Here is a 26,403-nt window from a genome sequence, read left to right as displayed (position 1 = left end):
GCATGTGTGGCTTTAGCATGTGTGGCTGTAGCATGTGCAGCTTTAGCATGTGTGGCTCTAGCATGTGTGGCTTTAGCATGTGTGGCTTTAGCATGAGTGGCTTTAGCATGTGTGGCTGTAGCATGTGTGGCTGTAGCATGTGTGGTTTTAGCATGTGTGGCTTCAGCATATGTGGCTTTAGCATGTGTGGCTTCAGCATATGTGGCTGTAGCATGTGCAGCTTTAGCATGTGTGGCTGTAGCATGTGTGGTTTTAGCATGTGTGGCTTCAGCATGTGTGGCTTTAGCATGTGTGGCTTCAGCATGTGTGGCTGTAGCATGTGCAGCTTTAGCATGTGTGGCTCTAGCATGTGTGGCTTTAGCATGTGTGGCTTTAGCATGTGTGGCTGTAGCATGTGTGGCTTCAGCATGTGTGGCTTTAGCATGTGCGGCTTCAGCATGTGTGGCTGTAGCATGTGTGGCTGTAGCATGTGTGGCTTTAGCATGTGTGGCTGTAGCATGTGTGGCTTCAGCATGTGTGGCTTTAGCATGTGTGGCTGTAGCATGTGCAGCTTTAGCATGTGTGGCTCTAGCATGTGTGGCTTTAGCATGTGTGGCTTTAGCATGAGTCGCTTTAGCATGTGTGGCTGTAGCATGTGTGGCTGTAGCATGTGTGGCTTTAGCATGTGTGGCTTTAGCATGTGTGGCTTTAGCATGTGTGGCTGTAGCATGTGTGGCTTCAGCATGTGTGGCTTTAGCATGTGTGGCTGTATCATGTGTGGCTTCAGCATGTGTGGCTTCAGCATGTGTGGCTGTAGCATGTGCAGCTTTAGCATGTGTGGCTCTAGCATGTGTGGCTTTAGCATGTGTGGCTTTAGCATGTGTGGCTGTAGCATGTGTGGTTTTAGCATGTGTGGCTGTAGCATGTGTGGCTTTAGCATGTGTGGCTTTAGCATGTGTGGCTTTAGCATGTGTGGCTTTAGCATGTGTGGCTTCAGCATGTGTGGCTTTAGCATGTGTGGCTGTAGCATGTGTGGCTTCAACATGTGTGGCTTCAGCATGTGTGGCTGTAGCATGTGCAGCTTTAGCATGTGTGGCTTTAGCATGTGTGGCTTTAGCATGTGTGGCTTTAGCATGTGTGGCTGTAGCATGTGTGGTTTTAGCATGTGTGGCTGTAGCATGTGTGGCTTTAGCATGTGTGGCGTTAGCATGTGTGGCTTTAGCATGTGTGGCTTTAGCATGTGTGGCTGTAGCATGTGTGGCTTTAGCATGTGTGGCCATGTGTGGCTTTAGCATGTGTGGCTGTAGCATGTGTGGCTTTAGCATGTGTGGCTTTAGCATGTGTGGCGTTAGCATGTGTGGCTGTAGCATGTGTGGCTTTAGCATGTGTGGCCATGTGTGGCTTTAGCATGTGTGGTTTTAGCATGTGTGGCTGTAGCATGTGTGGCTTTAGCATGTGTGGCGTTAGCATGTGTGGCTTTAGCATGTGTGGCTTTAGCATGTGTGGCTGTAGCATGTGTGGCTTTAGCATGTGTGGCCATGTGTGGCTTTAGCATGTGTGGCTTTAGCATGTGTGGCTGTAGCATGTGTGGCTTTAGCATGTGTGGCTTTAGCATGTGTGGCTGTAGCATGTGTGGCTGTAGCATGTGTGGCTTTAGCATGTGTGGCTGTAGCATGTGTGGCTGTAGCATGTGTGGCTTTAGCATGTGTGGCTGTAGCATGTGTGGCTTTGGCATATGTGGCTGTAGCATGTGTGGCTTTAGCATGTGTGGCTTTTGCATGTGTGGCTGTAGCATGTGCGGCTGTAGCATGTGTGGCTTTGGCATGTGTGGCTGTAGCATGTGTGGCTTTGGCATGTGTGGCTGTAGCATGTGTGGCTGTAGCATGTGTGGCTGTAGACACACATGCTGTGCACACTCCTGCCATCCAGTGTTGGGTTCGGACGTTGCACTCAGTTCTTCTTCAGACGCGTCTTTGGGGTGATGAGATCTCGGACTCCTCCTCTGGATGCTGAGGCTCACGGTCACCTTTGCTATTGTTAGATAACTTTTCTTCACCCTTCTCAGTCACGACCACTGCAGCATCAGACACCCGGCCCCAGGCAGCTCAACCTCGCGGGTCAGCACCTGACGTCAGAGTTTGGTGACCCTGGATTGCTGCTGGAGCGCGTGGACATCCTCCGAGAAGCTCCTGGACCCACCACGCGCAGCTGCTCAATGGAAATGTTTTGTGCCTTACAATCCATTGAGTTACCTGTCTTCTTCCTACGTCCTGTCTCGTCAGCCGAGAGAGCACTTCTCACCCTTGACGTTAAGCATGCTCTGACGTATTACACTGACAGGTCCAAACCCTTTTGTAAACAAGCATTTGCAATGCAATAGGTCTCGCATTATTAAAGATTGAGCTATAGGTGTTGCAATATTTAACAATGCCAAGAGCTCAAACTTTAATAATGCGAGACCTATTGCATTGCAAATGCTTGTTACTTATGTTATATTTATACCCAGATCTCCTGGAAGTGAGAATTAATTCTTAACACCAATTGAAATAGTCATAAATTATGTTTGGTTAATTGAGTCTGGTAAGCAACAAATAAATAATTATATTAAAGCAATATTTTTACCCTCCCCGAATCTCCATATCTCCATATTACAATCGTGGGGAGTTTTAACATTAGATAAACATAATCTTTCTTTGTTCAAACAAAAGGAAATATGCGAGTAAGTGCAGATCGAAAATGCTTATCCTGCTCGGGAAAAATACTTTATTGCAAAAAATGGCGATGGGCAAATGCACGAAAATAGCACTAACTACACAGCACAAGAAATAAAACAGAGAAAGAGTTATGATCATAAAATCATTCTGCCTAACTTAGTGAGTCCCCCACTTCGTTTTTTAGGACTCGAGCCCTGTGTGTAGGGCTGAAAATGTATTTTGGTTCCAACTCAGGTTGTGCCGCAATGACCTGATGAGTTATCGATTGATCTATATATATTCCTTTTCTGCCTCCCAAGACGGAGACTCACGTGGCGGTGGTGGCGAGCAGGGCCGGACTGGGAACGAAAACCGGCCCCAGCAAAGAGCTCGGCCGCCACCCCCGGGGGGCGAGGGCCCCCTGGGGGTGCAGCCGAGCTCTTTGCCGGGCCCGGTTTTCGGCCGAATTTGTTACAGGGCCGATTTTGCAGCTATGCTACAAAAACGGCCCGCAGGGGCCCAAAACCGGTCCCCACCCTTGCGGCGCACCAGGGGATTGCCCGGTGCCCGCAACGGCCAGTCCGGGCGGGGGAACAGTAGTAGCCCAGAACACAGGAAGAGACAATGGCAAGCAGCTCTACTGAGAGGCGCTCACTTCCTACACTTCAAGATATAGCGTCTCTACAGGCCCCTGGAGTACCAGCTGCTATGTTTGTCGATGGACGGAAACAATTTTGCGTGAGAGATCGCTTCAGATTGCACCAGCTGCAAATTACCTGAGATCAAGTCAGTGCAACAGTGACGCTTGCCCGTGGTTCGGCTGCACGACGGCACACGAGCCATATTTTTGTGAGACCTTGCCTGCATGTGTACGCTTGGCTGTTCAATATACACACCTTTTAAAATGGATTCCATGTACCCTAGGTACATACCACAATTGGAAATGGACTCCTTGTCAGCCCCTGTATAATGCACTATAGGTGCCCAGGGCATAGGGGCCACCAAGGCCTACCAGGGGCTGCAGCATATCTTTTGCCACCCCTGGCTGGTTCTTAAATTGACACAACTGGCTGATCACTCAGCTGGGGTAAGGTGGTGTAATCACCCCTTACTTAGGTATAGTATACCTATATCTAAACCTATATTTGGACACATATAAACCTGTGAGCCACTCCTATGGAAGGCCTCATCAATCCTGGAGGCAGAGTGCGTGGTTTAATGTGAGATGGAGCTCTAGCATGAGCTGAGCCTGTCTGCAGCTGTCGGGAACAACTCCCTAAGCTGTTTCAGGATAACGCCATACCATATACTCTTAAGTGCCTTATAATCCTCGCGGTTATATAGCAACTCTGGTTTGGCTTTATCAAAACATTTCGTGTAAGGTGTCATACGATTTGGAATACTATCCCCTCGCCAGTTCTGGCGACGGGGATAGCATTCCACCCCTCTAGAGGGGTAAGACATGTTCCTTTACTTTAATGCGGTTAATTTCTAAAAGGGCCTTAGATCCACAAAATGGATGCCTCTGCCACAGACAAGAGTCTGGACCCCTGCAGCTGACCGAAACTCAGCAAATGGGGCCTGGACAAAGGGTTTCCTGCCACAGGAGGGTGTCACCACCCTCCAGACAGGAGATAGTGGATTGTAGCAGGGAGGTCTGAAAGAAACCAGACACTGCCTGGGGCGCACAAGGCTGCCCCTTGCATAATCCGGCCAAACCGGTTCTGGGGCACTCCAGCCCTCGTGCCAGGGCGGCCTGGATCAAAGGAAAGGGGTGTATCCACCCCCTTCCTGAGTCCCACCCATAGGGGGGGACCTAGCAGGTAATCACGCCCCCCAGATTCGAATAAGAGTGGGAGCAGTGCCAATGCACTTCAGATTTCCTGGAAGAAACATAAGAAATGAAATTCTGGACCCTTCGACATCCTACTCAACGTGGAAGCCCGAAGAATCTCCCTTGTGGTCAAGGAGTGACCACCCTGCACCAGCAGGCACCATCCAGCCCTCGACGTCTACTTTGTTGCAGTTCCCGCCGGAACTCGAGCGACAGAAATCGACGAGATCAAGCTTGCCTGCCTTCCAACAGCCCGATCCACAGTCCCTGCAGAGCTGAGACCCGTGGAGGTGACCGGAAGCGTGGGGCACGCCATCTTGAATTGACCACGAGACGCTGACCGTGCAGCCCACGAGTGACCCTCGAAGCTGTGCACCGGGGTTTGAGAAGCCCCAACCCTGAGCCACTCTTGCACCGAAGCTCACCCCTCTACACTCATCGAGTGCTGCGTGGGGCCCTTCTGCTACTTTTGGCTCAACGCGTTGGCCCGGTCACTTGCCAGCTGGCTAGTGGCCCCTGTGCCGATGTAACCTGGAAACCGACTTGTGAATCTGGTTGCTCCAGATCTGCACCAGCTCCCCTGAAAAGGAGCCCCCACTCTGACCCTCCTGGTTCGAGTGAGAAGCAATCTCCCGGTTCCGCGTGGATTGCTTTTGCCAAGTGTTGTTTGCTCCAATCTTGAAGCCGACAGCGCCGACGGCGAGAGCCTGCGTGGGACAGATCGTGACCCGCTCCTGGACGTCGTAGATGCCCCAGAGCCCACGTGACAGCGGAGAGAAGCACCGCGACAGCAACCTGATTGCGCCCGACATTGCCTGGTTCCGTCCTGGTTCCACCCTGGTCACTGCTGAGTGACCCAGACTCTGTCCCCTCTGCTTTCAGGTACTTTTCGACTCGAGTCCACCCTTGGACTCCACCGGACACTTCTCTTTCACCCCGCCTGCAGCCCTTTCAGCTTCAAGCACCAAGAGCCTGCGTGACGAAACCCGACTCAACTTCGACCCTGTGCACCCGCTTCCTGTGGGTGAGGTAACTTTGCTCCGCCGGTGTTCCCACACTGGTACACATCTCTAGGGTCTGTGTCTTAAGTTTTGTTCCTCTAGGTTCAGCGGAAGTGTCCTTAAACTTTAACTTTGTAACTTTTACGCACCATTGGTTAACATTGGTGCATGTGTGCGCTTTCCGCACTGCTCCCGAATCCCGTGGGCCTCTCCCGACTTCAGCACTGCTTGTCCTGACTGCTCCCAGCGATTCCCTAGGCCCTAGGCCTAACCACTGTTCGATTGGTATCTCTTATACCACTTGTTTAGTATATGGTTTGAGTGGCCACCCGCCCTCATCCATAATTGTGCAACTTTGTATGTTTAAACTGTGCTTTTGATTTAACGCTTGTGCCCCTTTATTCATAAAGAATACTGGGGATTGTTTTTAGTAATAAACACATATATTTTTATAATATATACTTGTTGTTGGAAATGGGATCCCCGGCTGGCTAGGGCTTTCGCCAAAGTCAGTCAGAGACCACCACACCCAAGTCAGGGCAAGGGAGTTACACGCCAAGATAACCCCTACTCACCCTCTAGGTAACGTGGCGCGAGCAGCAAGGCTAAACTTGGAGGCGATGTAGGCTAAGTATTTGCGCACGCACCCCAGCAACAACAACCAAAGGCCCACCACAAAGAAAACTCCACACAAGGTTATATAAAAATAGCCTTTGTATTACACCAAAACACCTTAGATAAAACACACACTTTACAATGTGCCAGAGGCACGGGCAGAATTTACAAGGGATTATTTACAAGACAGGGTCACCTGGACCACTGTCAGGAATCAGAAGTAGCACTTTCAGAAATAGCACTTAGTACATAGCATATAGCCCAAAATAGCACACAACCAGTAATCACTGGTAACCAGGACCTCACTAGCACCACCTGTACTAGGGAGAAAACAACCACCTACACATCACAATACCTGTGGGGGTGGAAGCACATAACACATGATGCAATGCATAACATTCATTCAGAGGTGTAAAGGCACATGACGCATAAACAATACATTCAGAGGTGCATAGAAAGTACAATTGCGCCAAACTCACGTAAGTCACCACCTGTGACTGTCCCTAGGCCCTCTGGCCTTGTTGGGGCTAGGACGCCCTGTGTCCAAAGTCCAGGGGGGCCTAAACGGAGCAGTTGCCCACAAAGTGCTGGGCAACTGGTGCAGCAAGGTTTGAGCCTTCCAGGGCTCAAAACAACAATGGGGCCAATGTGGGAGCCTCGCTGGGCTCTCAAGAAATAAATTGGCCCCCGAGCCTCTCTTAGGCTCTAGGCACTACTGGGGCGCTTCTCTGTGGGAGTCCCCTCTCTGGGGACTCAAAGTGACAATGTCTGCCAAGCCTCGCTGGGCTCTAAATCACCTGATGCCCCCGGGGCACCTCGAGCCCCTCAGGTCTCTAGCCACAGAAATGCCCCCAAGAGCCTCTCTCAGGCTCACATACAGAAAATGCCCCCGAGCCTCTTCGGGCTCAACAAACAAATGCCGCCTTTACGAGCCTCTCTGGGCTCTAGAACGATGGGGGTGCTGTAAGCGGGAGTCCCCCTCCTGGGGACTCCCAGGGCAATGGTGCGCACTGAGCCTCTCGGGGCTCAAGCGACCCTGCAATGCCCCCAGAGGTCGCGCTAATGAGAGGGGGCGGGGCGGACACCGGCAATGTGTCCCGACGCCCCCCTCTCCTTTCCCAAGCACCAGCACTCACCGGCTCGGTCTCTCCGTAGGCTGCGGGGACGCTGGCAGTCTCCTTCCTCGTCCGGAGCTTGGCTCTCCTCCTTACCGGGCCGCGGGCGGGGCTCTCTCACCCTCGAGAGCCTCGCCGAGGACAAGACGCTGGGCTCCTTCTTCCTCCTGGGCAGTATGTGCGGCCGGCGCCCCAGCCGCGATTAGGCCGCCATTTTCCCCGACGTCCTCGAGGACGCTTCTCCCGTTGCCGGGCAACACTCCGGCCAGGCTAAAGCGTGATAGGCTGGCGAGACAGCCAATGGCAGCGCGGCCCTGCAGACGAGCCCCCCAGGCTCCGGGTCGCGCTGCTGAGGCCAAGGGAACTTCTTTTTGCCGCAATCCGGGGTAGCCTCCCGGGAATTCACAAATAAAAGCGAGGTGGCACTCGCTTGGGCGGACAAAGCGCTCCTCAGCGCTAAAAGGCAATTTAAAGCGCTCCCTGCGCTAGATGCAAAATACAGCGCTCTCAAGCGCTAGAACAACATCAAGCGCTCCCAAGCGCTAGAGGACCAAAATAGAGCGCTCCCAGGCGCTATAAGTAAAATAAAGGTCCAGCAGAGTCCTTCAGCAAGGCAGGGGGGCAAGACTGGGCCCAGAGCCAGCTCACTGGGTCTCCAGGCAGGGAGACACCCCAAGTGGCGGTCCTCTGGCCCAGCAGCAGCAGCAGCCCCCTCAGGATCCTGGAAGAGAACAACCTCTGTGGGGACACAGCCCCATTTTTATACAGTGCATTCCTTTGTCTGAGGGTGCAGAGTGGGGGCGGAACCAGTCGCAGCTGGTTCTTGAGTACTCTGTTTACCTCAACCACCCTCTCTATTCACTGGCAGGGCTTGGGTCATTAGACACACCACAGGGGGGCGGAGCCAGCATTGTGTGGGGAAAACCCAGCCCATCCAGGACACAGGTACACTCCTCCCACACATTACTCATGCAGATCTCCCACTCACCACCGGGCAGACCCATCCAGACTTCCTGGAGCCTGGCATGCCAGCCAGCTCCAGCCAATCACACGCCAGCACCCTCACAGCACACGTACAGCCATGTCTAGAAATGGCGCTTCGCTACTAGACACATACATGCTGCATACACCATCTCGCAGCATTCACTCTCACGAGTTCACACATACCAGACTCAAGCCTGTACACCCCACGCATCAGGAACTACCAGGGACACATACATTCCCCATGCATTCCTATGGGCGGGCAGGCCTAGCTCAGCACATGCACTCAGAGTGCGCACGCACTTTCCACTGGGACACAGTGAAAGTGCGCAGAATCCAAAAATCACCATCTCCAGGTCACCATTTCAAGCAAAAAGTCTCGGGGTGAACCTGCCCTAAGGGCCAAAGTCCAACACTTGTGTGGTGTCCTTTCATTTGATATTACAGGATTGTATGTGGTAAAACAGCTCGCTTAACACGACCTCTTAAGTTAAGCCTTTAGGCTGCTTAGTCCATGCTACCCCTAGGATAGCTTGTCTAACAAGGTTGACTTACAACCTGACACCATAAGGGATTGTTTGGTCTGATAATAGGTGGTTCCAGAATTGGAAACATCCCCTATCAGGCCAACTTCTCACATTGGTGGCAGCGGTGGGATTTGAGCTTGCTCTTGTTTTACCATTGCAATCTTTTATCAAATCGAAAGATCACATCAAGTACCTCTAGGTACATATAAAATCAAAAGCTTAGCATATTAAGTTCTACTGAACTTAGTAGTTGTAGATTAAAGGGATTAGCACACCCTGACTACAACTCACTAGCAAGGTACAGTAGGAAAACACTTAGTGTAGGTAAGTGCACCACTTACACCTCACTAGCAGTCATGTCTGACACAGGAAAAGCCTCAGGGTCTGCTCCTGTGACAGTTGACCTTACCAAGGCAACTTCCAGCTATGAAAAACTAACCCGAAAGGACTTGATTGCCTTGTGCATATCAAGAGGGTTAAAAAGGGGCAGAAGTCCCACCTGTCCTATCCTGATAGCCATTCTAGAACAGGATGACTTAGAGAAGGCGAATGAAGTTCCCTTAGAGTCAGGAGATGGAGTGAACCCCCCTGTAACTGATACCCCTCCAGAGGAAGGAGAAGAGGAAGAAGAAGAGGAGGAGGAGGACTCAGATGTAGAGGACCCAGAAGATCAGGATCAGAGGGGTAGCCAGGTTGTAGTTGCCAGGCTTAGCCAGGCCAACTTAAACCTACTTGGGAATGGAGAGGGCCAGCACCTCCCTAGACCCTATAACATTCTCCCAGGCAACAGAAGGGTGAGATCTCCCTCAGGGGACTCTCATATTTCTAGTGCCTCAAGAGAATCTCAGAGAGGCATGACTGCTTCTCAAAAGCTAGAGCATAGGGCCAGAATGAGGGCTGTCAAACTCCAAATAGAGAGGGAGGAGGTAGCCTTGGCTCAAGCTAGACTTGCCTTGGCAAGAGAGCAAAAATTGTGTGGCTTAGATGCCACTGGTGGCAGCAATATTATTAAAGAGAAACCCAGGTCCTATGATAGTAGAAACCTTACAAAGATTGTGCCCCTCTACAAGGAAGGGGATGACATCCACAAGTGGATAACTGCTCTTGAGAGAGCCTGCATGGTACAGCAGGTTCCTGAGGAACAGTGGGCAGCAATCTTATGGTACTCCTTTTCAGAGAAAGGGAGAGATAAGCTCCTCACTGTTAGACATGAGGATGCAAACAATTACAAAGTCCTGAAGAGTGTCCTAATAGATGGGTTTGGCTTAACCACTGAACAGTACAGGTTGAAGTTCAGAGACACCCAGAAGACACAGACTCAGGACTGGACTGATTTTGTTGATTGTGCAACTAAGGCTCTGGAGGGTTGGCTACATGGCAGCAAAGTACATGACTTCACAGGATTGTATAATTTGATTATGAGGGAGCAGATCCTAAGTAATTGTCAGAACCAGCTCTTACACCAGCACCTGGTGGACTCTGATCTGACCTCTCCCCAAGAATTGGGAAAGAAGGCAGACAAGTGGGTCAGAACCAGGATTAGGCCTAAGAATCAGGACAGTAACCAGAAGAAGGAGTCTACCAAGCCTCAAGATAAGGGTGGGGATAAAAGTAAAGAAAAGACTTCCCCAGGGCCCCAAAACTCCAAGAATGGGGGTGGGTCCCAAGACACTTCTTCAACAGAGAAAAAGCCTTATTGTCATGTCTGTAAACAGGTTGGGCATTACAAAACAGACAACTGTTGTCCCAAGAATGGCAATAAAGAAAACATACCTCCAAAGCCAGCTCCAACACCTCCTGTTACTGTCAGCAGTAATCCCCCAGGAAGTGGGAGCACACCCAGGAATCTGGGTGGGTTTACTTTTGGAACTCAGGTGGACCCTGGCCTATCCAGGTCCCCATCCCCAAATAATCTTGTTTATGAGACTGGCATGGGGTTTGCCAACTTCTCTGATTGCCCAAATACTTTGAGCAAGTATAGACAAGAACCCATCATCAATGGTTTGAAAGTTGAGGCCTTTAGAGACACAGGGGCTAGCATCACCATGGTGGCTGACTGTATAGTCCCCTCTAAGCAACTTTTACCAGGTGCCACATACCAGGTAACAAACATTGATGGAATGAAAACAAATCATCCCATGGCAGTAGTAAGTCTCAGCTGGGGAGGTGTCATTGGCCCAAAGAGAGTGGCAGTGTCATCAAACTTGCCTGTAGACTGCCTACTTGGTAATGATTTGGAGATCTCAGCCTGGGCTGAGGTTGAACAGGAAACCCATTCTAGAATGGTGAATTCCAATGGAAAGGTTAGTGGGGCTGTAATGGCTACAGCCCCAATTCAAGATGTCCTTCCTGAAAAGGTTGGTAGGGCTGAGAAACTCTCTGCCCCATCTTTAGCAAAAGCTCTTCCTGAACAGAATAGCAAAGCTGTTATGATAACAGCAAAAACCCAAACTGAGTCTCCTCCTGAAAAGGTTGGTGGGGCTGTGATGGCCACAGCCCAAACTCAAACTGATATGTGTGTTGTGAAGCCTGAACTGATGGATAACTCCACACAAACTGAGAGCATGGAGGAGGAAGAGAAATCTCCCCCTCACCAGACTTTAGGACCGGATCAGCCTCCTCAGGGAACTGATCTTACCCCTGATGAAGGAACTGCCCCAGAGGTGGTTGGGCCTAGCCTGACAGAACCTCTGATGTCAGTGGACCCTTCTCAGGTGGGACCCAGTCTGGAGCAGGTAACCTGCCCCTCTCTCCCTTGCCTTAGCCAGCCCAGGGCTGCAGAGGACAAGAAGGACAGTGAGACCCAGAGGGCCCCCTGTCAAATAAAGCACCCCCATCAAAAGATTAGGTGCACCCAAACTAGTAGCCCTAGTAAGGTGAAAACTTTAAAAACTCCTGAGGGAGCCCCCTTAAATACAGTTAGGGACCTCCCACAGATGGATTCTGTTGGGCACAGCCAAACCTGGGACCCAAAGGGCCCAAACCTGAACTGTCCCTCCAGCAAGCCAAACAGAGGGACCCAGCCTCCAGCTTTAGGTAGCCAGAGGTTGACCCTGAGAGCACCGTGCAACTCAGTTAAAGAAAGAAAGGCACACATGGTGGAAGATAATTGGAGGAAGCTAAGCCCTAATTTAGTAGAGCCTCACTTCAATACTCCATATCCAAACCAGCCTTTAACTTTGCATAAACACACCCAAGGTAGTGATTCCCTATGGTGGAGACCCTCTAATACCCCAAGGGTGAGGGACTGCTTAGTGGACCATGAGACAGGGGGTACCCATGCTAGTGCAGGTACTTCCTTATATGGCCACTCAGGCAATATAGGCTTACCTGGCCAAGGATAGCCTTATCTCCTTTCGTTTGGGGGGGGGTTGTGTAGGAAGGTGGCTACCTGACTATGGTTACCCCAGATTTTTTGCCTGTGTTTAGCTGGTTTTTTGACTTAGTTGACCTGGTTCCCTGCTAATCAGGGCCCCAGGCCATCTGCTCTCTCTGTAAAATGGATTCCATGTACCCTAGGTACATACCACAATTGGAAATGGACTCCTTGTCAGCCCCTGTATAATGCACTATAGGTGCCCAGGGCATAGGGGCCACCAAGGCCTACCAGGGGCTGCAGCATATCTTTTGCCACCCCTGGCTGGTTCTTAAATTGACACAACTGGCTGATCACTCAGCTGGGGTAAGGTGGTGTAATCACCCCTTACTTAGGTATAGTATACCTATATCTAAACCTATATCTGGACACATATAAACCTGTGAGCCACTCCTATGGAAGGCCTCATCAATCCTGGAGGCAGAGTGCGTGGTTTAATGTGAGATGGAGCTCTAGCATGAGCTGAGCCTGTCTGCAGCTGTCGGGAACAACTCCCTAAGCTGTTTCAGGATAACGCCATACCATATACTCTTAAGTGCCTTATAATCCTCGCGGTTATATAGCAACTCTGGTTTGGCTTTATCAAAACATGTCGTGTAAGGTGTCATACGATTTGGAATACTATCCCCTCGCCAGTTCTGGCGACGGGGATAGCATTCCACCCCTCTAGAGGGGTAAGACATGTTCCTTTACTTTAATGCGGTTAATTTCTAAAAGGGCCTTAGATCCACAAAATGGATGCCTCTGCCACAGACAAGAGTCTGGACCCCTGCAGCGGACCGAAACTCAGCAAATGGGGCCTGGACAAAGGGTTTCCTGCCACAGGAGGGTGTCACCACCCTCCAGACAGGAGATAGTGGATTGTAGCAGGGAGGTCTGAAAGAAACCAGACACTGCCTGGGGCGCACAAGGCTGCCCCTTGCATAATCCGGCCAAACCGGTTCTGGGGCACTCCAGCCCTCGTGCCAGGGCGGCCTGGATCAAAGGAAAGGGGTGTATCCACCCCCTTCCTGGGTCCCACCCATAGGGGGGGACCTAGCAGGTAATCACGCCCCCCAGATTCGAATAAGAGTGGGAGCAGTGCCAATGCACTTCAGATTTCCTGGAAGAAACATAAGAAACGAAATTCTGGACCCTTCGACATCCTACTCAACGTGGAAGCCCGAAGAATCTCCCTTGTGGTCAAGGAGTGACCACCCTGCACCAGCAGGCACCATCCAGCCCTTGACGTCTACTTTGTTGCAGTTCCCGCCGGATTTCGAGCGACAGAGATCGACGAGATCAAGCTTGCCTGCCTTCCAACAGCCCGATCCACAGTCCCTGCAGAGCTGAGACCCGTGGAGGCGACCGGAAGCGTGGGGCACGCCATCTTGAATTGACCACGAGACGCTGACCGTGCAGCCCACGAGTGACCCTCGAAGCTGTGCACCGGGGTTTGAGAAGCCCCAACCCTGAGCCACTCTTGCACCGAAGCTCACCCCTCTACACTCATCAAGTGCTGCGTGGGGCCCTTCTGCTACTTTTGGCTCAACGCGTTGGCCCGGTCACTTGCCAGCTGGCTAGTGGCCCCTGTGCCGACGAAAACTTGAAACCGACTTGTGAATCTGGTTGCTCCAGATCTGCACCAGCTCCCCTGAAAAGGAGCCCCCACTCTGACCCTCCTGGTTCGAGTGAGAAGCAATCTCCCGGTTCCGCGTGGATTGCTTTTGCCAAGTGTTGTTTGCTCCAATCTTGAAGCCGACAGCGCCGACGGCGAGAGCCTGCGTGGGAAAGATCGTGACCCGCTCCTGGACGTCGTAGATGCCCCAGAGCCCACGTGACAGCGGAGAGAAGCACCGCGACAGCGACCTGATTGCGCCCGACATTGCCTGGTTCCGTCCTGGTTCCACCCTGGTCACTGCTGAGTGACCCAGACTCTGTCCCCTCTGCTTTCAGGTACTTTTCGACTCGAGTCCACCCTTGGACTCCACCGGACACTTCTCTTTCACCCCGCCTGCAGCCCTTTCAGCTTCAAGCACCAAGAGCCTGCGTGACGAAACCCGACTCAACTTCGACCCTGTGCACCCGCTTCCTGTGGGTGAGGTAACTTTGCTCCGCCGGTGTTCCCACACTGGTACACATCTCTAGGGTCTGTGTCTTAAGTTTTGTTCCTCTAGGTTCAGCGGAAGTGTCCTTAAACTTTAACTTTGTAACTTTTACGCACCATTGGTTAACATTGGTGCATGCGTGCGCTTTCCGCACTGCTCCCGAATCCCGTGGGCCTCTCCCGACTTCAGCACTGCTTGTCCTGACTGCTCCCAGCGATTCCCTAGGCCCTAGGCCTAACCACTGTTCGATTGGTATCTCTTATACCACTTGTTTAGTATATGGTTTGAGTGGCCACCCGCCCTCATCCATAATTGTGCAACTTTGTATGTTTAAACGGTGCTTTTGATTTAACGCTTGTGCCCCTTTATTCATAAAGAATACTGGGGATTGTTTTTAGTAATAAACACATATATTTTTATAATATATACTTGTGTGGTGTCCTTTCATTTGATATTACAGGATTGTATGTGGTAAAACAGCTCGCTTAACACGACCTCTTAAGTTAAGCCTTTAGGCTGCTTAGTCCATGCTACCCCTAGGATAGCTTGTCTAATAAGGTTGACTTACAACCAGACACCATAAGGGATTGTTTGGTCTGATAATAGGTGGTTCCAGAATTGGAAACATCCCCTATCAGGCCAACTTCTCACACACCTGCTCTGGTAGAATGTAGGGAATCTCCTCTCCTCTCCTCCTGGACTGTCCAACTGGCTACACCGACAGTCGCCAGGAGAGAGCAACCAACAGAAATCTTTTCAACTTGTAGTCCAACCTTCCCCCGCCCTCTGACTTTCAAAAACGTTGTTTCAATTATTTTTGCCATAAAAAATAGCAGTCTGTATTTATGTAATTAGCAAAGAATTGTGATTTCTGGAAAGCAATAACCCTTCGACACAAGTGGTACGGTTCGTAGGCGAGCCGCCTAACTGTCCAGAAAAGTTTTTAAATGTAAATTGTGTGTTGGGCTGTGTTTGTTGGAATACTACTGGGTTTGGCACAGGCTGGAGGCCTATTAAAATTAAAATTTGCTGCTTATGCTATGACCGTCGGTTATATTCCGTCGCTGGTAATGTGCCTACTTTGACATCATGCTTTTGTGCAGAAGCGGGCAATCCGGGATATATCATCTTTCCTTTAATGTTAAGTGCCAAGCTCATCATCGCTTGTTATACTACTGCTTCGAACAACGGAAAACGGGTTCGAATCCCTGCATCGGTCGATCCTTCATGTCGTGGCCCTGGGGATCTCGGCGACCTGGTTTCATTCTACGTGAATCCGGCATTCCGTTTGAAGTCACGGCTGGAACGAAAACAAGCCACATAATGGCCTTCTTAGGAAAAAAAGCAAACTTCTTAAGAACACTACCAGTCATTTTGATCAGCTACGTAAATTGGAAAATTCTCTGCTTATACTATGACCATCACATTTAACATGGGCTTCAATTGGAATTCCATAGAGCATATTATAAATCTCATTATCGCAGTTTTCTTCCGCTAAGACGGCGATAATTGTATCGCCTGTCCTGATAATATGCCCCTAATTGCCTTGTGCTGCGCACTGCAACGCAGGCGCGAGACCTAAAAACGACTGCTTGTATCTTTCTCCCAACCTCAAGAAGGGCATGCCATTTCAAAGACGAGGATCGCCAGCTGGATTGTTAGATACATCCAAACCTGCTGCGATAAAGCTAAATGAACGCTACCTTCCTACCCCAGACCACACTTGATTTATTTATATTTTTAACTATTTAAAATAATTTAATTCAACATTATTACCTATGAGGTTTTATTGTAAGCTCCTACCACCATTATCTTCTATGGCGGGGTGTTGCAGCACAAGTGGTCGGCCATGTGTCATGCTGGGTTTCCTGCTGTTTCTTTTTTTCAATAGTAGTTAACACTTGTAAATTCGGCCACAGACCCTTTTCCAGGGGGCAGAAATGTGTAAGCCAACACTTTTGAGTAACTTTACACTTTGATTTTGGGAATAGCCCAGGTAGTAAAGTTACTCAAAACTGTTAGAGTAAACATACAAGGGGAACTTACTCACAAACGTAAGTTATCGTTATCAAAAGCCCCAACAATTTCTAACAAAATTCACTACATATCAAATAAAAATGAAAATGTTAGAGAGTGGGTTTAAAAAAATGATTTACAAATTAAATTAATATAATACTGAACAAACAAGTGGCAGCCAAGGAACCCAAAACCCCACAATCTTGAGTGACCACTTCTATCAATGCACCCACATTGCCCACCATAATGGCCAGCTGCGCAGTGACCATAAATTACATATGCAGATAAGAGAGGCAACGAACAACGATTGTTTAACAAAGGTGATTAATTTAAACCTAAGATTCGTAGACCCTTGATATCCATGTAGCGTATTCTTTATTAAGATCCTTCATCACTGTTACAGACAGCACAGCCAACACGTTTCACCTTAACAAAGGCTTCCTCAGGGCAATATAATCATTCCAGGTCATATAGTCTGTTTCCTATCCATCGCACAAGCGTTGTAGAGTCAGCCGACGCATTCAACCACAGTCGTGCAGAGGATTACCCCAGGCCGTATACAGACGCTGGAGGTCGTGTTACTTAAACTTTTGTGTATGTTTACAGTTTTTTTAGTATTGAAAAAAAAAAATGTAATTTTACTATTAGTAATTTTACAACTAGGGAGACTCCGCTGTTGGGGTAGAGAACTCCACATATAAAAGGATCTGACGGACCGATCTTTTCATGTACGGAGTCTTTGCCACAAGTGCGGACTCCTTGTCATCGTAACATTACTCTTAGTAAAATTGAACTTGTTGTTTATGATTACCCAAAAAAATATTAAGCCTACCCAAAAGGGTAAGTTACCTTTGTGAATCAAGCCCTACGTTTAGTAACTTTACACTCATAAGTCCTTTCAAAAGAGTCTCCACTCCCTGGTTCGAGGCGGTGGAGACATGTAAGTCAACACCTAGGTGTACATCTATACTCGGAAATGCTGTATGCCAAAAAAGTGTAGTGACACCTTGTTAGGAAATCGGGGGTATTATATGGCGTGGTTGTGCGACCTCACTGGGTAACACACTTGCCACCCCCTTTAGGTCTTCTAGGTTTCGTCTGTTAAGCCCTCAGCTCGACCCTGGGATAGAAGAATGTCATCAGCATATAGGGAGATGCGATCTTCCTACCCAGGCCCGGACTGGCCATAGCGGGCACCGGGCAATCCCCCGGTGCGCCGCAAGGGTGGGGGCCGTTTTTGAGCCCCGGGGGCCGATATTGTTACAGGGCCGTTTTTGCAGCATAGCTGCAAAATCGGCCCTGCAACAAAATCAGCCGAAAACCGGCCCTAGCGAAGCACTCGGCGGCACCTCCAGCCCCCCGAGTGGGGAGGGGGGCCGGCCGAGCACTTTGCCAGGGCCGGTTTTAGTTCCCAGTCCGGCCCTGTTCCCACCCCTCCATCCACTTGAGTCCCCTGATCATTGGATCTCTGCGTATCCATGCCGCTAACGGCTCCAAGTAGAGTGTGAATAGTACCGGCGAGAGCGGACTTCCTTGGCGGGTCCTTCGTCCCAGAGTGAATACCTTTCATTTTTTATTGTTGACCACCACTGGTGCCAGAGGGGCGGTGTAGAGAAGCCTCACCCACAGATGAAGCCGGCTCCGAAGCCCAACTTTGCCAGGACTGTGATAAGGTATGGCCATTCAATGCCATCATGGCATCTTGCGAGACCACCACTGCGTCTTCCTGGATCGTGTCCAATGTTCCCAGCACGCCCTGCTGTCGTCCTAGGTTTAATTCAGTATTTCTGTGCGGCATGAAGCCGGACTGGTGGGGGTATACCAATTTACATATGACCTGGGTCAGGCGGTTAGTCAGTAGTTTTGCCAGTATTTTGGGTTCTGCATTCAGCAGGGAGATGGGCCTATTTGATGAGCATTCGTCTCCCGGTTTCCCTTCCCTATCTATAGTGACCAATGTTGCTACCCTCTGGCCATGTACTCGCCTCGAACATGGCTTTAAGCTGGGGGGGGGGTAACTTATCTGGCTGTAGTTTGTAGAGCTCAATGGGCAAGCCACTGGGACCCAGGGCCTTGCCGGGTTGAAGGTTTCTTATTGCCTGCGCTATTTCAACAGCTGTAAGGGTACTATCTAGTGCTTGCTGTTCCTCATCAGACAATGTGGGCAGATTGCTCTCAGTGAGAAGATATTTTTAATCTTCTTCTGGCAAATCAGAGCGTCTCTGATATACTACCTTGTAGTGATTCGCAAACTCATTGGCTATGGCCTGAGCATCTGTTATCTTGCCACCCAAGCGACTCATCAGTTCTGGTACCAATCTACTCACCCTTTCCCTCTATTTCTAACCAAGCAATCAATTTCTCTGCTTTATCTCCCTGGTCATACATCTGCCGTCCTTGTCTCTCACTAGAGTTTTGGCCAACCATCTGCCCTGAAAACCATGGCTGACCTTTGATGTGTCTTTGTTCCAGTTTCTTGTTAGAAAGGTTCTATACCTCACGGTGTGTAAGACAGGTCTTGAGGTTGTGAGATACGACATGCGGCCGAGAGAGTTCTTTGCATTGGGGTTGCGAGACATGTCTCGCTGTTCTGTGGTGATCGGACATGCCAGGGTGGTCATGGACCAGGTCAAGGGGTCATAAGGCAGGTCATGGGGTCATGAGGCAGGTCACGGGGTCATGGACCAGGTCATGGGGTCACGAGGCAGGTCATGGGGTCATGAGGCAGGTCACTGGGACATGTAACAAGTAATCCTGCCTGGTATGTAGTATTTATTTAAATGATTTTAATATCTTGTTGTATGATCACCGGATAGCTCATAGTGTCATGAGTAGGGGGGGCGTAACACTGGTAATTCCGCAGTGTAATCAGGCAAAATTACCCCAAAGTTCAGTGGAATTACATGAGAAGAGTAATTCACCTGCATCACACCTTCACGCAACCTGCGTCCTTAGCTCCAGGATACCCTCTCTGGTGATGGTTCGCTCAACAAATCTTCATAGAATGGACACGAGGATGCATTTTGTGCTAATACAAACACACTAAATGCAACAGAACATAAACAGCAGCGAGGGCAGTCGCTCACAGTCCATAAATGTGGTCTCATAGAAGTATTTTTTCCCCTATAAATTACTCTTAATTAGGCGAGCAGCGTAATCAAGTTATTGTCAGTAATTCTGTCCCAAAGACTAATGTGAAATTATGTAAATTACACCAATAGTTCGGGCTTGAAAAAAATGATCCCAGGCCTGGTCGTGAGACAGGTCATGTGAGCATGCGAGAGGGCTGAGACAGGTCATACGAGCATGCGAGAGGGCTGAGACAGGTCATGTGAGCATGCGAGAGGGCTGAGACAGGTCATACGAGCATGCGAGAGGTCTGAGACAGGTCATACGAGCATGCGAGACGTCTGAGACAGGTCATACGAGCATGCGAGAGGGCTGAGACAGGTCATGTGAGCATGCGAGAGGGCTGAGCCAGGTCATGTGAGCATGCGAGAGGGCTGAGACAGGTCATACGAGCATGCGAGAGGGCTGAGTCAGGTCATGTGAGCATGCGAGACGTCTGAGACAGGTCATGTGAGCATGCGAGAGGGCTGAGCCAGGTCATGTGAGCATGCGAGAGGGCTGAGACAGGTCATACGAGCATGCGAGAGGGCTGAGCCAGGTCATGTGAGCATGCGAGAGGGCTGAGACAGGTCATGTGATCATGCGAGAGGGCTGAGACAGGTCATACGAGCATGCGAGAGGGCTGAGTCAGGTCATGTGAGCATGCGAGACGTCTGAGACAGGTCATGTGAGCATGCGAGACGTCTGAGACAGGTCATGTGAGCATGCGAGAGGGCTGAGACAGGTCATATGAGCATGCGAGAGGGCTGAGACAGGTCATACGAGCATGCGAGAGGGCTGAGACAGGTCATACGAGCATGCGAGACGTCTGAGACAGGTCATGTGAGCATGCGAGAGGGCTGAGACAGGTCATACGAGCATGCGAGAGGGCTGAGACAGGTCATGTGATCATGCGAGAGGGCTGAGACAGGTCATGTGATCATGCGAGAGGGCTGAGACAGGTCATGTGAGCATGCGAGAGGGCTGAGACAGGTCATGTGAGCATGCGAGAGGGCTGAGACAGGTCATGTGAGCATGCGAGAGGGCTGAGACAGGTCATGTGAGCAAGCGAGAGGGCTGAGACAGGTCATGTGAGCAAGCGAGAGGGCTGAGCCAGGTCATGTGATCATGCGAGAGGGCTGAGACAGGTGTGTGAGCATACAAGAGGATTGAGACAGGTCATGTGAGCATGCGAGACATCTGACAGGTCATGTGAAAAAATGCACAATTGGTTCTGTGGGGTGCGCACTATTTCTTCAAATTTTTCTGACTATTCAACCAATTTCTCATTTCAAAGCTATTCTTTTTCAAATGAATTAATTAAAAGAAATCCAAACCGTCTAGGGTATAACAAAAGATGTTTATAAATTGCTTCATTTATAAATACCCTTATTCAAATATATACAAGGCTGTCAACAATACAAGCTGCCGCATCCTATGTGAAACAAGCATTTGCAATGCAATAGGTCTCGCATTATTAAAGTTAGAGCTATTGGCATTGTAAATGGCAATGCCTTTTATTTATGTTTTTGTTTTTAAACATTTACACTCCTTTTACAAGAAGCATTAGTTCGGAAAGTTATTCAATCCTTGCCCTGTGAACACAAATGCTACAGGTAGTCAAACTATTTACTTGACTGGTAAAAGAGACTATGCAATGGCCGAACAATGCATAAGCTTAGAAGCAACTCGGATGCCCTTATAGGCAGCAGTAACACACTCAGACTACAAAGCGCATGCAGCTGAATAATGCAAAAGGGTGTGTGCTGATGTCCTTGTTTGTTTTCGAATGCACCCGTTATTGTTATGTTCGCATGTGATTTGTAACACACTCATCCCACAGCACGAATCAGAGTATAGATTATTAGTGACTGACAACAGATCTGCAGAGATTTGAATGGCTCGGCCCACATACTAATAATGTTCGGGAAGAGAAGCTTCGAGGTATGCATACCGCCTGATGTATGTACACTCATGTCCCAGTCACATTCCCTGATGACATTCTACAGAGCCAACTCCCTCCTTCGCTTAGGTCGGTCGCCCTTCGCTGTCTGCCCCTAGCCCGCCCCTATCTGAGAGACCTGCAGAACAATCGACTTAGGCTGAGCCTTGTAGCCCCACAATGAGGGGGTCTTTACCTGGTCTATGGGCAGCTGCACGGCGTTGCTGAATGGCTGCAGGAGCGTGGACCCGGTGGTGGTCGCCCTAGCGCTTGGGAGCGCTTTATCTTGCCCCTAGCGCTTGAGATCGCTTTTCTGTGGTCCCTAGCGCTTCGTAGCGCCTTATTGCATGCAACGCTATTAAAAGGCCTAACTTTGTTAGAAAATGCCACATAAACATTGTACCACGCGCACACAAACACCAGTGCCTGCATACAACACACAGAGCCACGAAATATGAGACACATAGATAGACCTAGAGAAGAAATGATTTGCACTACAGCATTTGAGCATCCCCTTCCTCGAGTAGGTAAGGTTTGCTCAATGTATATAATGTAATCATGGTGTGAGGGCAAAGACAGCGCTGAAGGCCTTACATGGACTGCCGTGTTGCAACAAGCATGAAATTTGGCAGACCGGCAATGGCTTCCGGCTCTTATCTGTCAACAACATTTGAGTAACTATGTAAACAAGGCAGGGCGCCCATGCGGTAGCTGCACACTGTCCTCCCATGCCGCATAGTCTGAGAAACCCTAGAATTGGGATTCCTCCTGTCAGAGGGTGTCGGCACCCCCAGTCCAGTCACGTGGGCGTGAGGCACTGTGACGCACTTTTAAAAGCGGCGCCAGCACGCCACCCTGCCCGCACGATTACACTGGACAGCAATGTGTATATTGTTTCGCACTGATTGGGAGTAGAGTGCTTAGAGGCGCATTAATGGACACCGTGAGCTACTTCAGAAAAATGTTACCACGAATTACAGAAAGATGAACATGGCGCTTTGACAGCTCTTCACATACAAGACGCACATTCCAGTCAGCGCACAGCACTGCGAGGCCATACCAATATATGTGCTATACAAATAGGAGCAAAAAAGACATAACATCGCATCGCATCGCATCATAAATCCGGTGCAGTAAGCAACTGACAAGTTTCTTTCATTGACAAACCTATATATTCATACATTTCAGATGGCGGCAGAGCCAGGACGCTATTTTAGCACAATAGACTTTTAAAGAGAGGCCTGGAATAGGATGCCTTATTTATCACGATTTTAGGTACCCGGGACAAAATCAGTTGAGGAACTTGGATTGCTTTCATTGTTAATATAGGGAAATTCTGTATCTGCTACTCAGTTAATAATTGCTTTTCATGAAGTTGCAGTGCTCTCGGAGCTGCTTAACAAATGCTACAAGTATCTGAACAGTACTGATTTCTGTTGGCATCAGTCGATAGAACGACAAACGAATTACGATTGTATTTATACCTTGTACTCAACTCAGCGCAGCATGTGCGTTAACCCACCGAGCTATCTCAGCATGCTTAGAGGTGTCCTCCCCTCCCCCCGACTTGTGGAGCACCTGAAGAGTTTGGCTCGCTTCGCGCCACAGGGGCTGCAATACGCCCTTGTTCCAAACTGGCCCCTGTGGTTCTGAAATGCGGTGACGCTGAAAGCAGTAGGGTGAGGCCAGTCTGCAAGGAATAGGTTAGTAGCTGTCTCCAAAACATACTACTGGCAGCCCCACCCTCCACAAGACACCCCCTCCACCAAGCAACTCTCATCTGCTCAGCGCGGGAGGGGGGCGGGGCTGCTGCCCCAATTAAATTATCACCGCCGACGGGCCCGGGATTCCCGAGGAAACGCTGTGCCCGCCTCCCTGCTCGGGGCCACGCTGCCATTGGCGGACCCCTGAGGCAGGAAGCCAGGCAACGGGAGAGAAGACGTGGCCCGGGCCAGAAGAGAGAAGGAAGTCCCGCCTGCTGCTGGGCTATGATTGGCTGCCCGCCGGGATGGAGCAAAGGAGCCGAGTCCTCCCGCGGCCCGGGGCTCCCGTGAGCTAGGGAGAGCCCCGGGGCCGCCCCACCTTGAGTCCCGGTCCCGACCTTCAGTCCCGGTCCCGAGATGGGGGACCGGGTGAACAGAGGCGCTGTCGGGCGGGGCTCCCAGGGATCGGGAGAGCCCCGCTACTGCCACCCCAGAGGAGAGAAATCTTGCGTAGCCGGTGAGTGGGGTGGCGGCGGCAGGGGGAGGGGGGGGTTTTGTATGTGTGCGTGCGTGTGTGTAGGTGCGCTGGTGTGTGTGTAGGTGCGGCGACGGGGGGGTGTGTGTGCGTCTGGCTGTGTATGCGTGTGGCTGTGATGTGCGCATGCGTGAGTGTGGGTGCGCGTGCACGCAGTGAAATCCAGGACAAGAGAAGCGCGTGGCACCCTCTTGTCCTTCCTTCCCCCGAGACAGGCAACTATACGTCTCCAGCTGGACACGCATCCTTCGGATGCAGTTTACCAGCGAGACTTAAAAAGTGTGACATTCAGTGCTCAGTGATATTCGTGAAAGTGTTCTATATACAGTGATGATTTGGGGTATGTATTGTTGAAAGTCTTGTATATATTTGAATAAGGGTATTTATAAATGAAGCAATTTATAAAAAATCTTTTGTTATACGAATTGCTTGGAAATGAATAATTGGTTGAATAATAGTCAGAAACATTTGAAGAAATAGTGCGCACCTGACAGAACCACTTGTGTATCTTTTTACTACTGCCCAGGTTCTGAGGGATACTGGGTTACACCATTGTGACTTACTTGACAGGTCATGTGAGCCTGCAAAAGGCTGAGACAGGTCAGGTGATCATGCGAGAGGTTTGAAACAGGACATGTGAGCATGCGAGAGGTTTGAAACAGGACATGTGAGCATGCGTTGGTCGTGAGACAGGTCATGTGATCATGCGATGATCGAGAGACAGGTCATGTGAGCATTCGATTGTCATGAGACAGGTCATGTGAACATGCAATGGTCATGAGACAGGTCATGGGAACATGCAAGACATCTGAGACAGGTCATGAACATGCGAAACATCTGAGGCAGGTCATGTGTGCATGCGAAACGTCTGACAGGTCATGTGATCATGTGATGATCGTGAGACAGGTCATGTGAGCATTTGATTGTTGTGAGACAAGTCTTGCGATCATGCGATGGTTGTGAGACAGGTAGCGTGTAATCATATGATGGTCGTGAGACAGGTCATGTGATCATGCGATGGTTGTGCGACAGGTCATGTAATCATGCGATGGTCGTGAGACGGGTCATGTAATCATGTGATGGTCGTGAGACGGGTCATGTAATCATGCGATGGTCGTGAGACGGGTCATGTAATCATGTGATGGTTGTGAGACGGGTCGTGTAATCATATGATGGTCGTGAGACAGGTCATGTGATCATGCGATGGTTGTGCGACAGGTCATGTAATCATGCGATGGTCGTGAGACGGGTCATGTAATCATGCGATGGTCGTGAGACGGGTCATGTAATCATGCGATGGTCGTGAGACGGGTCATGTAATCATGCAATGGTCGTGAGACGGGTCATGTGATCATGCGATGGTTGTGCGACAGGTCATGTAATCATGCGATGGTCGTGCGACAGGTCATGTAATCATGCGATGGTCGTGAGACGGGTCATGTAATCATGCGATGGTCGTGCGACAGGTCATTTGAGCATTTGATTTTCGTGAGGTGGGCATGTGCTGGTCACGGCTTCTCACTGAAACCGTTGCTCTGCGTTGAGTCCCTGGAGGCGTATGTGGCTCACTGGTCTTGCACACGTAGAGTTTGATGGTCGATGCAGGTCGCGTCCTAAAGCCCGTCCTTCACAGGGGTTTCTCTCTCACCAAAGCTTCACCACAGACTCTGCCCCAAGCTTCAGGTTTCGGGGTACCTATCATGGACACGAACATCTCTTACAGCTAGTGAACCCCCAAGCACCCAAAGACACCAGATCTATATCAACCAGGTGAAAGGAAGTTCACCCAAAAGCACGCAGTGGGGGTCTCAAATGCAAAGAAAGAAGGATTCTGGGGTGGAAAGACCTCGTTCGAAGGGGGGTCTGATGGGGTACGCCCCGAATCTGAGAGCTTCAACCGATCATACGCCGGAGCTCACCCAAAGTCCTGAGCTGCTTCCTCTGCTCAGACCCTTTGCCTTTTACAACATGAATCTATTTATCAATTAGCCAAACAATTCTACCTGCCTCTGCTTTCTCTTCGCTCGCCTTTTTGTTGTCCTCATTCTCCTTCTTTCTTGTCCTTATTCTCTTTCTTTCTTGCGCTCTTTCTCTCCCTTTCTTCATTGAATTTGTTTCAATACATAATTTTTTCATATTTTAAAAAAAGTCTAAAAAATGTTTGTAACAAGTCTTTTTGTACACTAAAATTAAAATTAAATGCAAAAGTGCTGTTAAAAGCAAAGTATTGATGCCAGCTTCGTTCATGCATTATGCCAAGTTCTCCTAAACTCTCCTCTCTTGTTTCAGGGCCCCCCGGGACCGCCGGGACCCCTCGGCCCACTGGGTGCTCCGGGGCCGAAGGTGAGTGTTCCTGCCTCAGATTGTAATGTTCCTTCTCCTGTCCTCCCTCTTCAATCCCTTTCATAATCAATAATTATTAATGACCTCTTCAGGTACAGTTCCTAGGTGCGCGCTCTCTCCAAAACAGTGTCATTTATTAATTTATTGTGATTGTTATGTATTTCATTACTGTTCGGAAACGGGGTGTGTTATATGGTGTGGTTGGGTGACCTCCCTGTGTAATACACTTACCAACCCCTTTAGGTTTTGTTTGTTAAACCTTAGCTCAACCCAGAGTGGAAGGTGGTTACTTCGAGTTAGTTTGGGTGACCAGCTTTAACAAGGAGCCTCTCAAGGGGGCAGCAAGTCCCAACAAAACCGTTACCTCCTTAAGAAAGCCGTCTTCAGCCCCGTTCCAGCGTCAGTGACGCTGTGCCATTGGCTTCTATCGAGTGGTCCTGATGCAAGGGATACAGGACGCAGAAGATGCTCACGGACGCTGAAGATGCTGAAGATGCTCAAGATGCTCAAGGATGCTGAAGATGCTCGAGGACGCTGAAGATGCTGAA

At 49.9% G+C, this 26,403-nt stretch overlaps 1 protein-coding gene across 1 annotated transcript in view; it reads left to right on the top strand.

The window, feature by feature from the left end:
• The window catches only part of COL27A1 (collagen type XXVII alpha 1 chain), a 1,232,768-nt gene that overhangs the window by 921,443 nt on the left and 284,922 nt on the right, over positions 1–26,403 (top strand). The window contains exon 33 of the mRNA XM_078646681.1: positions 25,802–25,855. Coding sequence (XP_078502807.1) covers positions 25,802–25,855 — 54 coding nt within the window. The remainder of the gene's footprint in view (positions 1–25,801; positions 25,856–26,403) is intronic.

The sequence above is a fragment of the Lissotriton helveticus genome, chromosome 5_2 (genome assembly GCF_964261635.1).
Source record: "Lissotriton helveticus chromosome 5_2, aLisHel1.1, whole genome shotgun sequence".
In the NCBI taxonomy this organism is placed as follows: Eukaryota; Metazoa; Chordata; class Amphibia; order Caudata; family Salamandridae; genus Lissotriton; species Lissotriton helveticus.
Note: the sequence above shows the minus strand (reverse complement) of the source record. Positions and strands in the feature narration are given on the sequence as shown.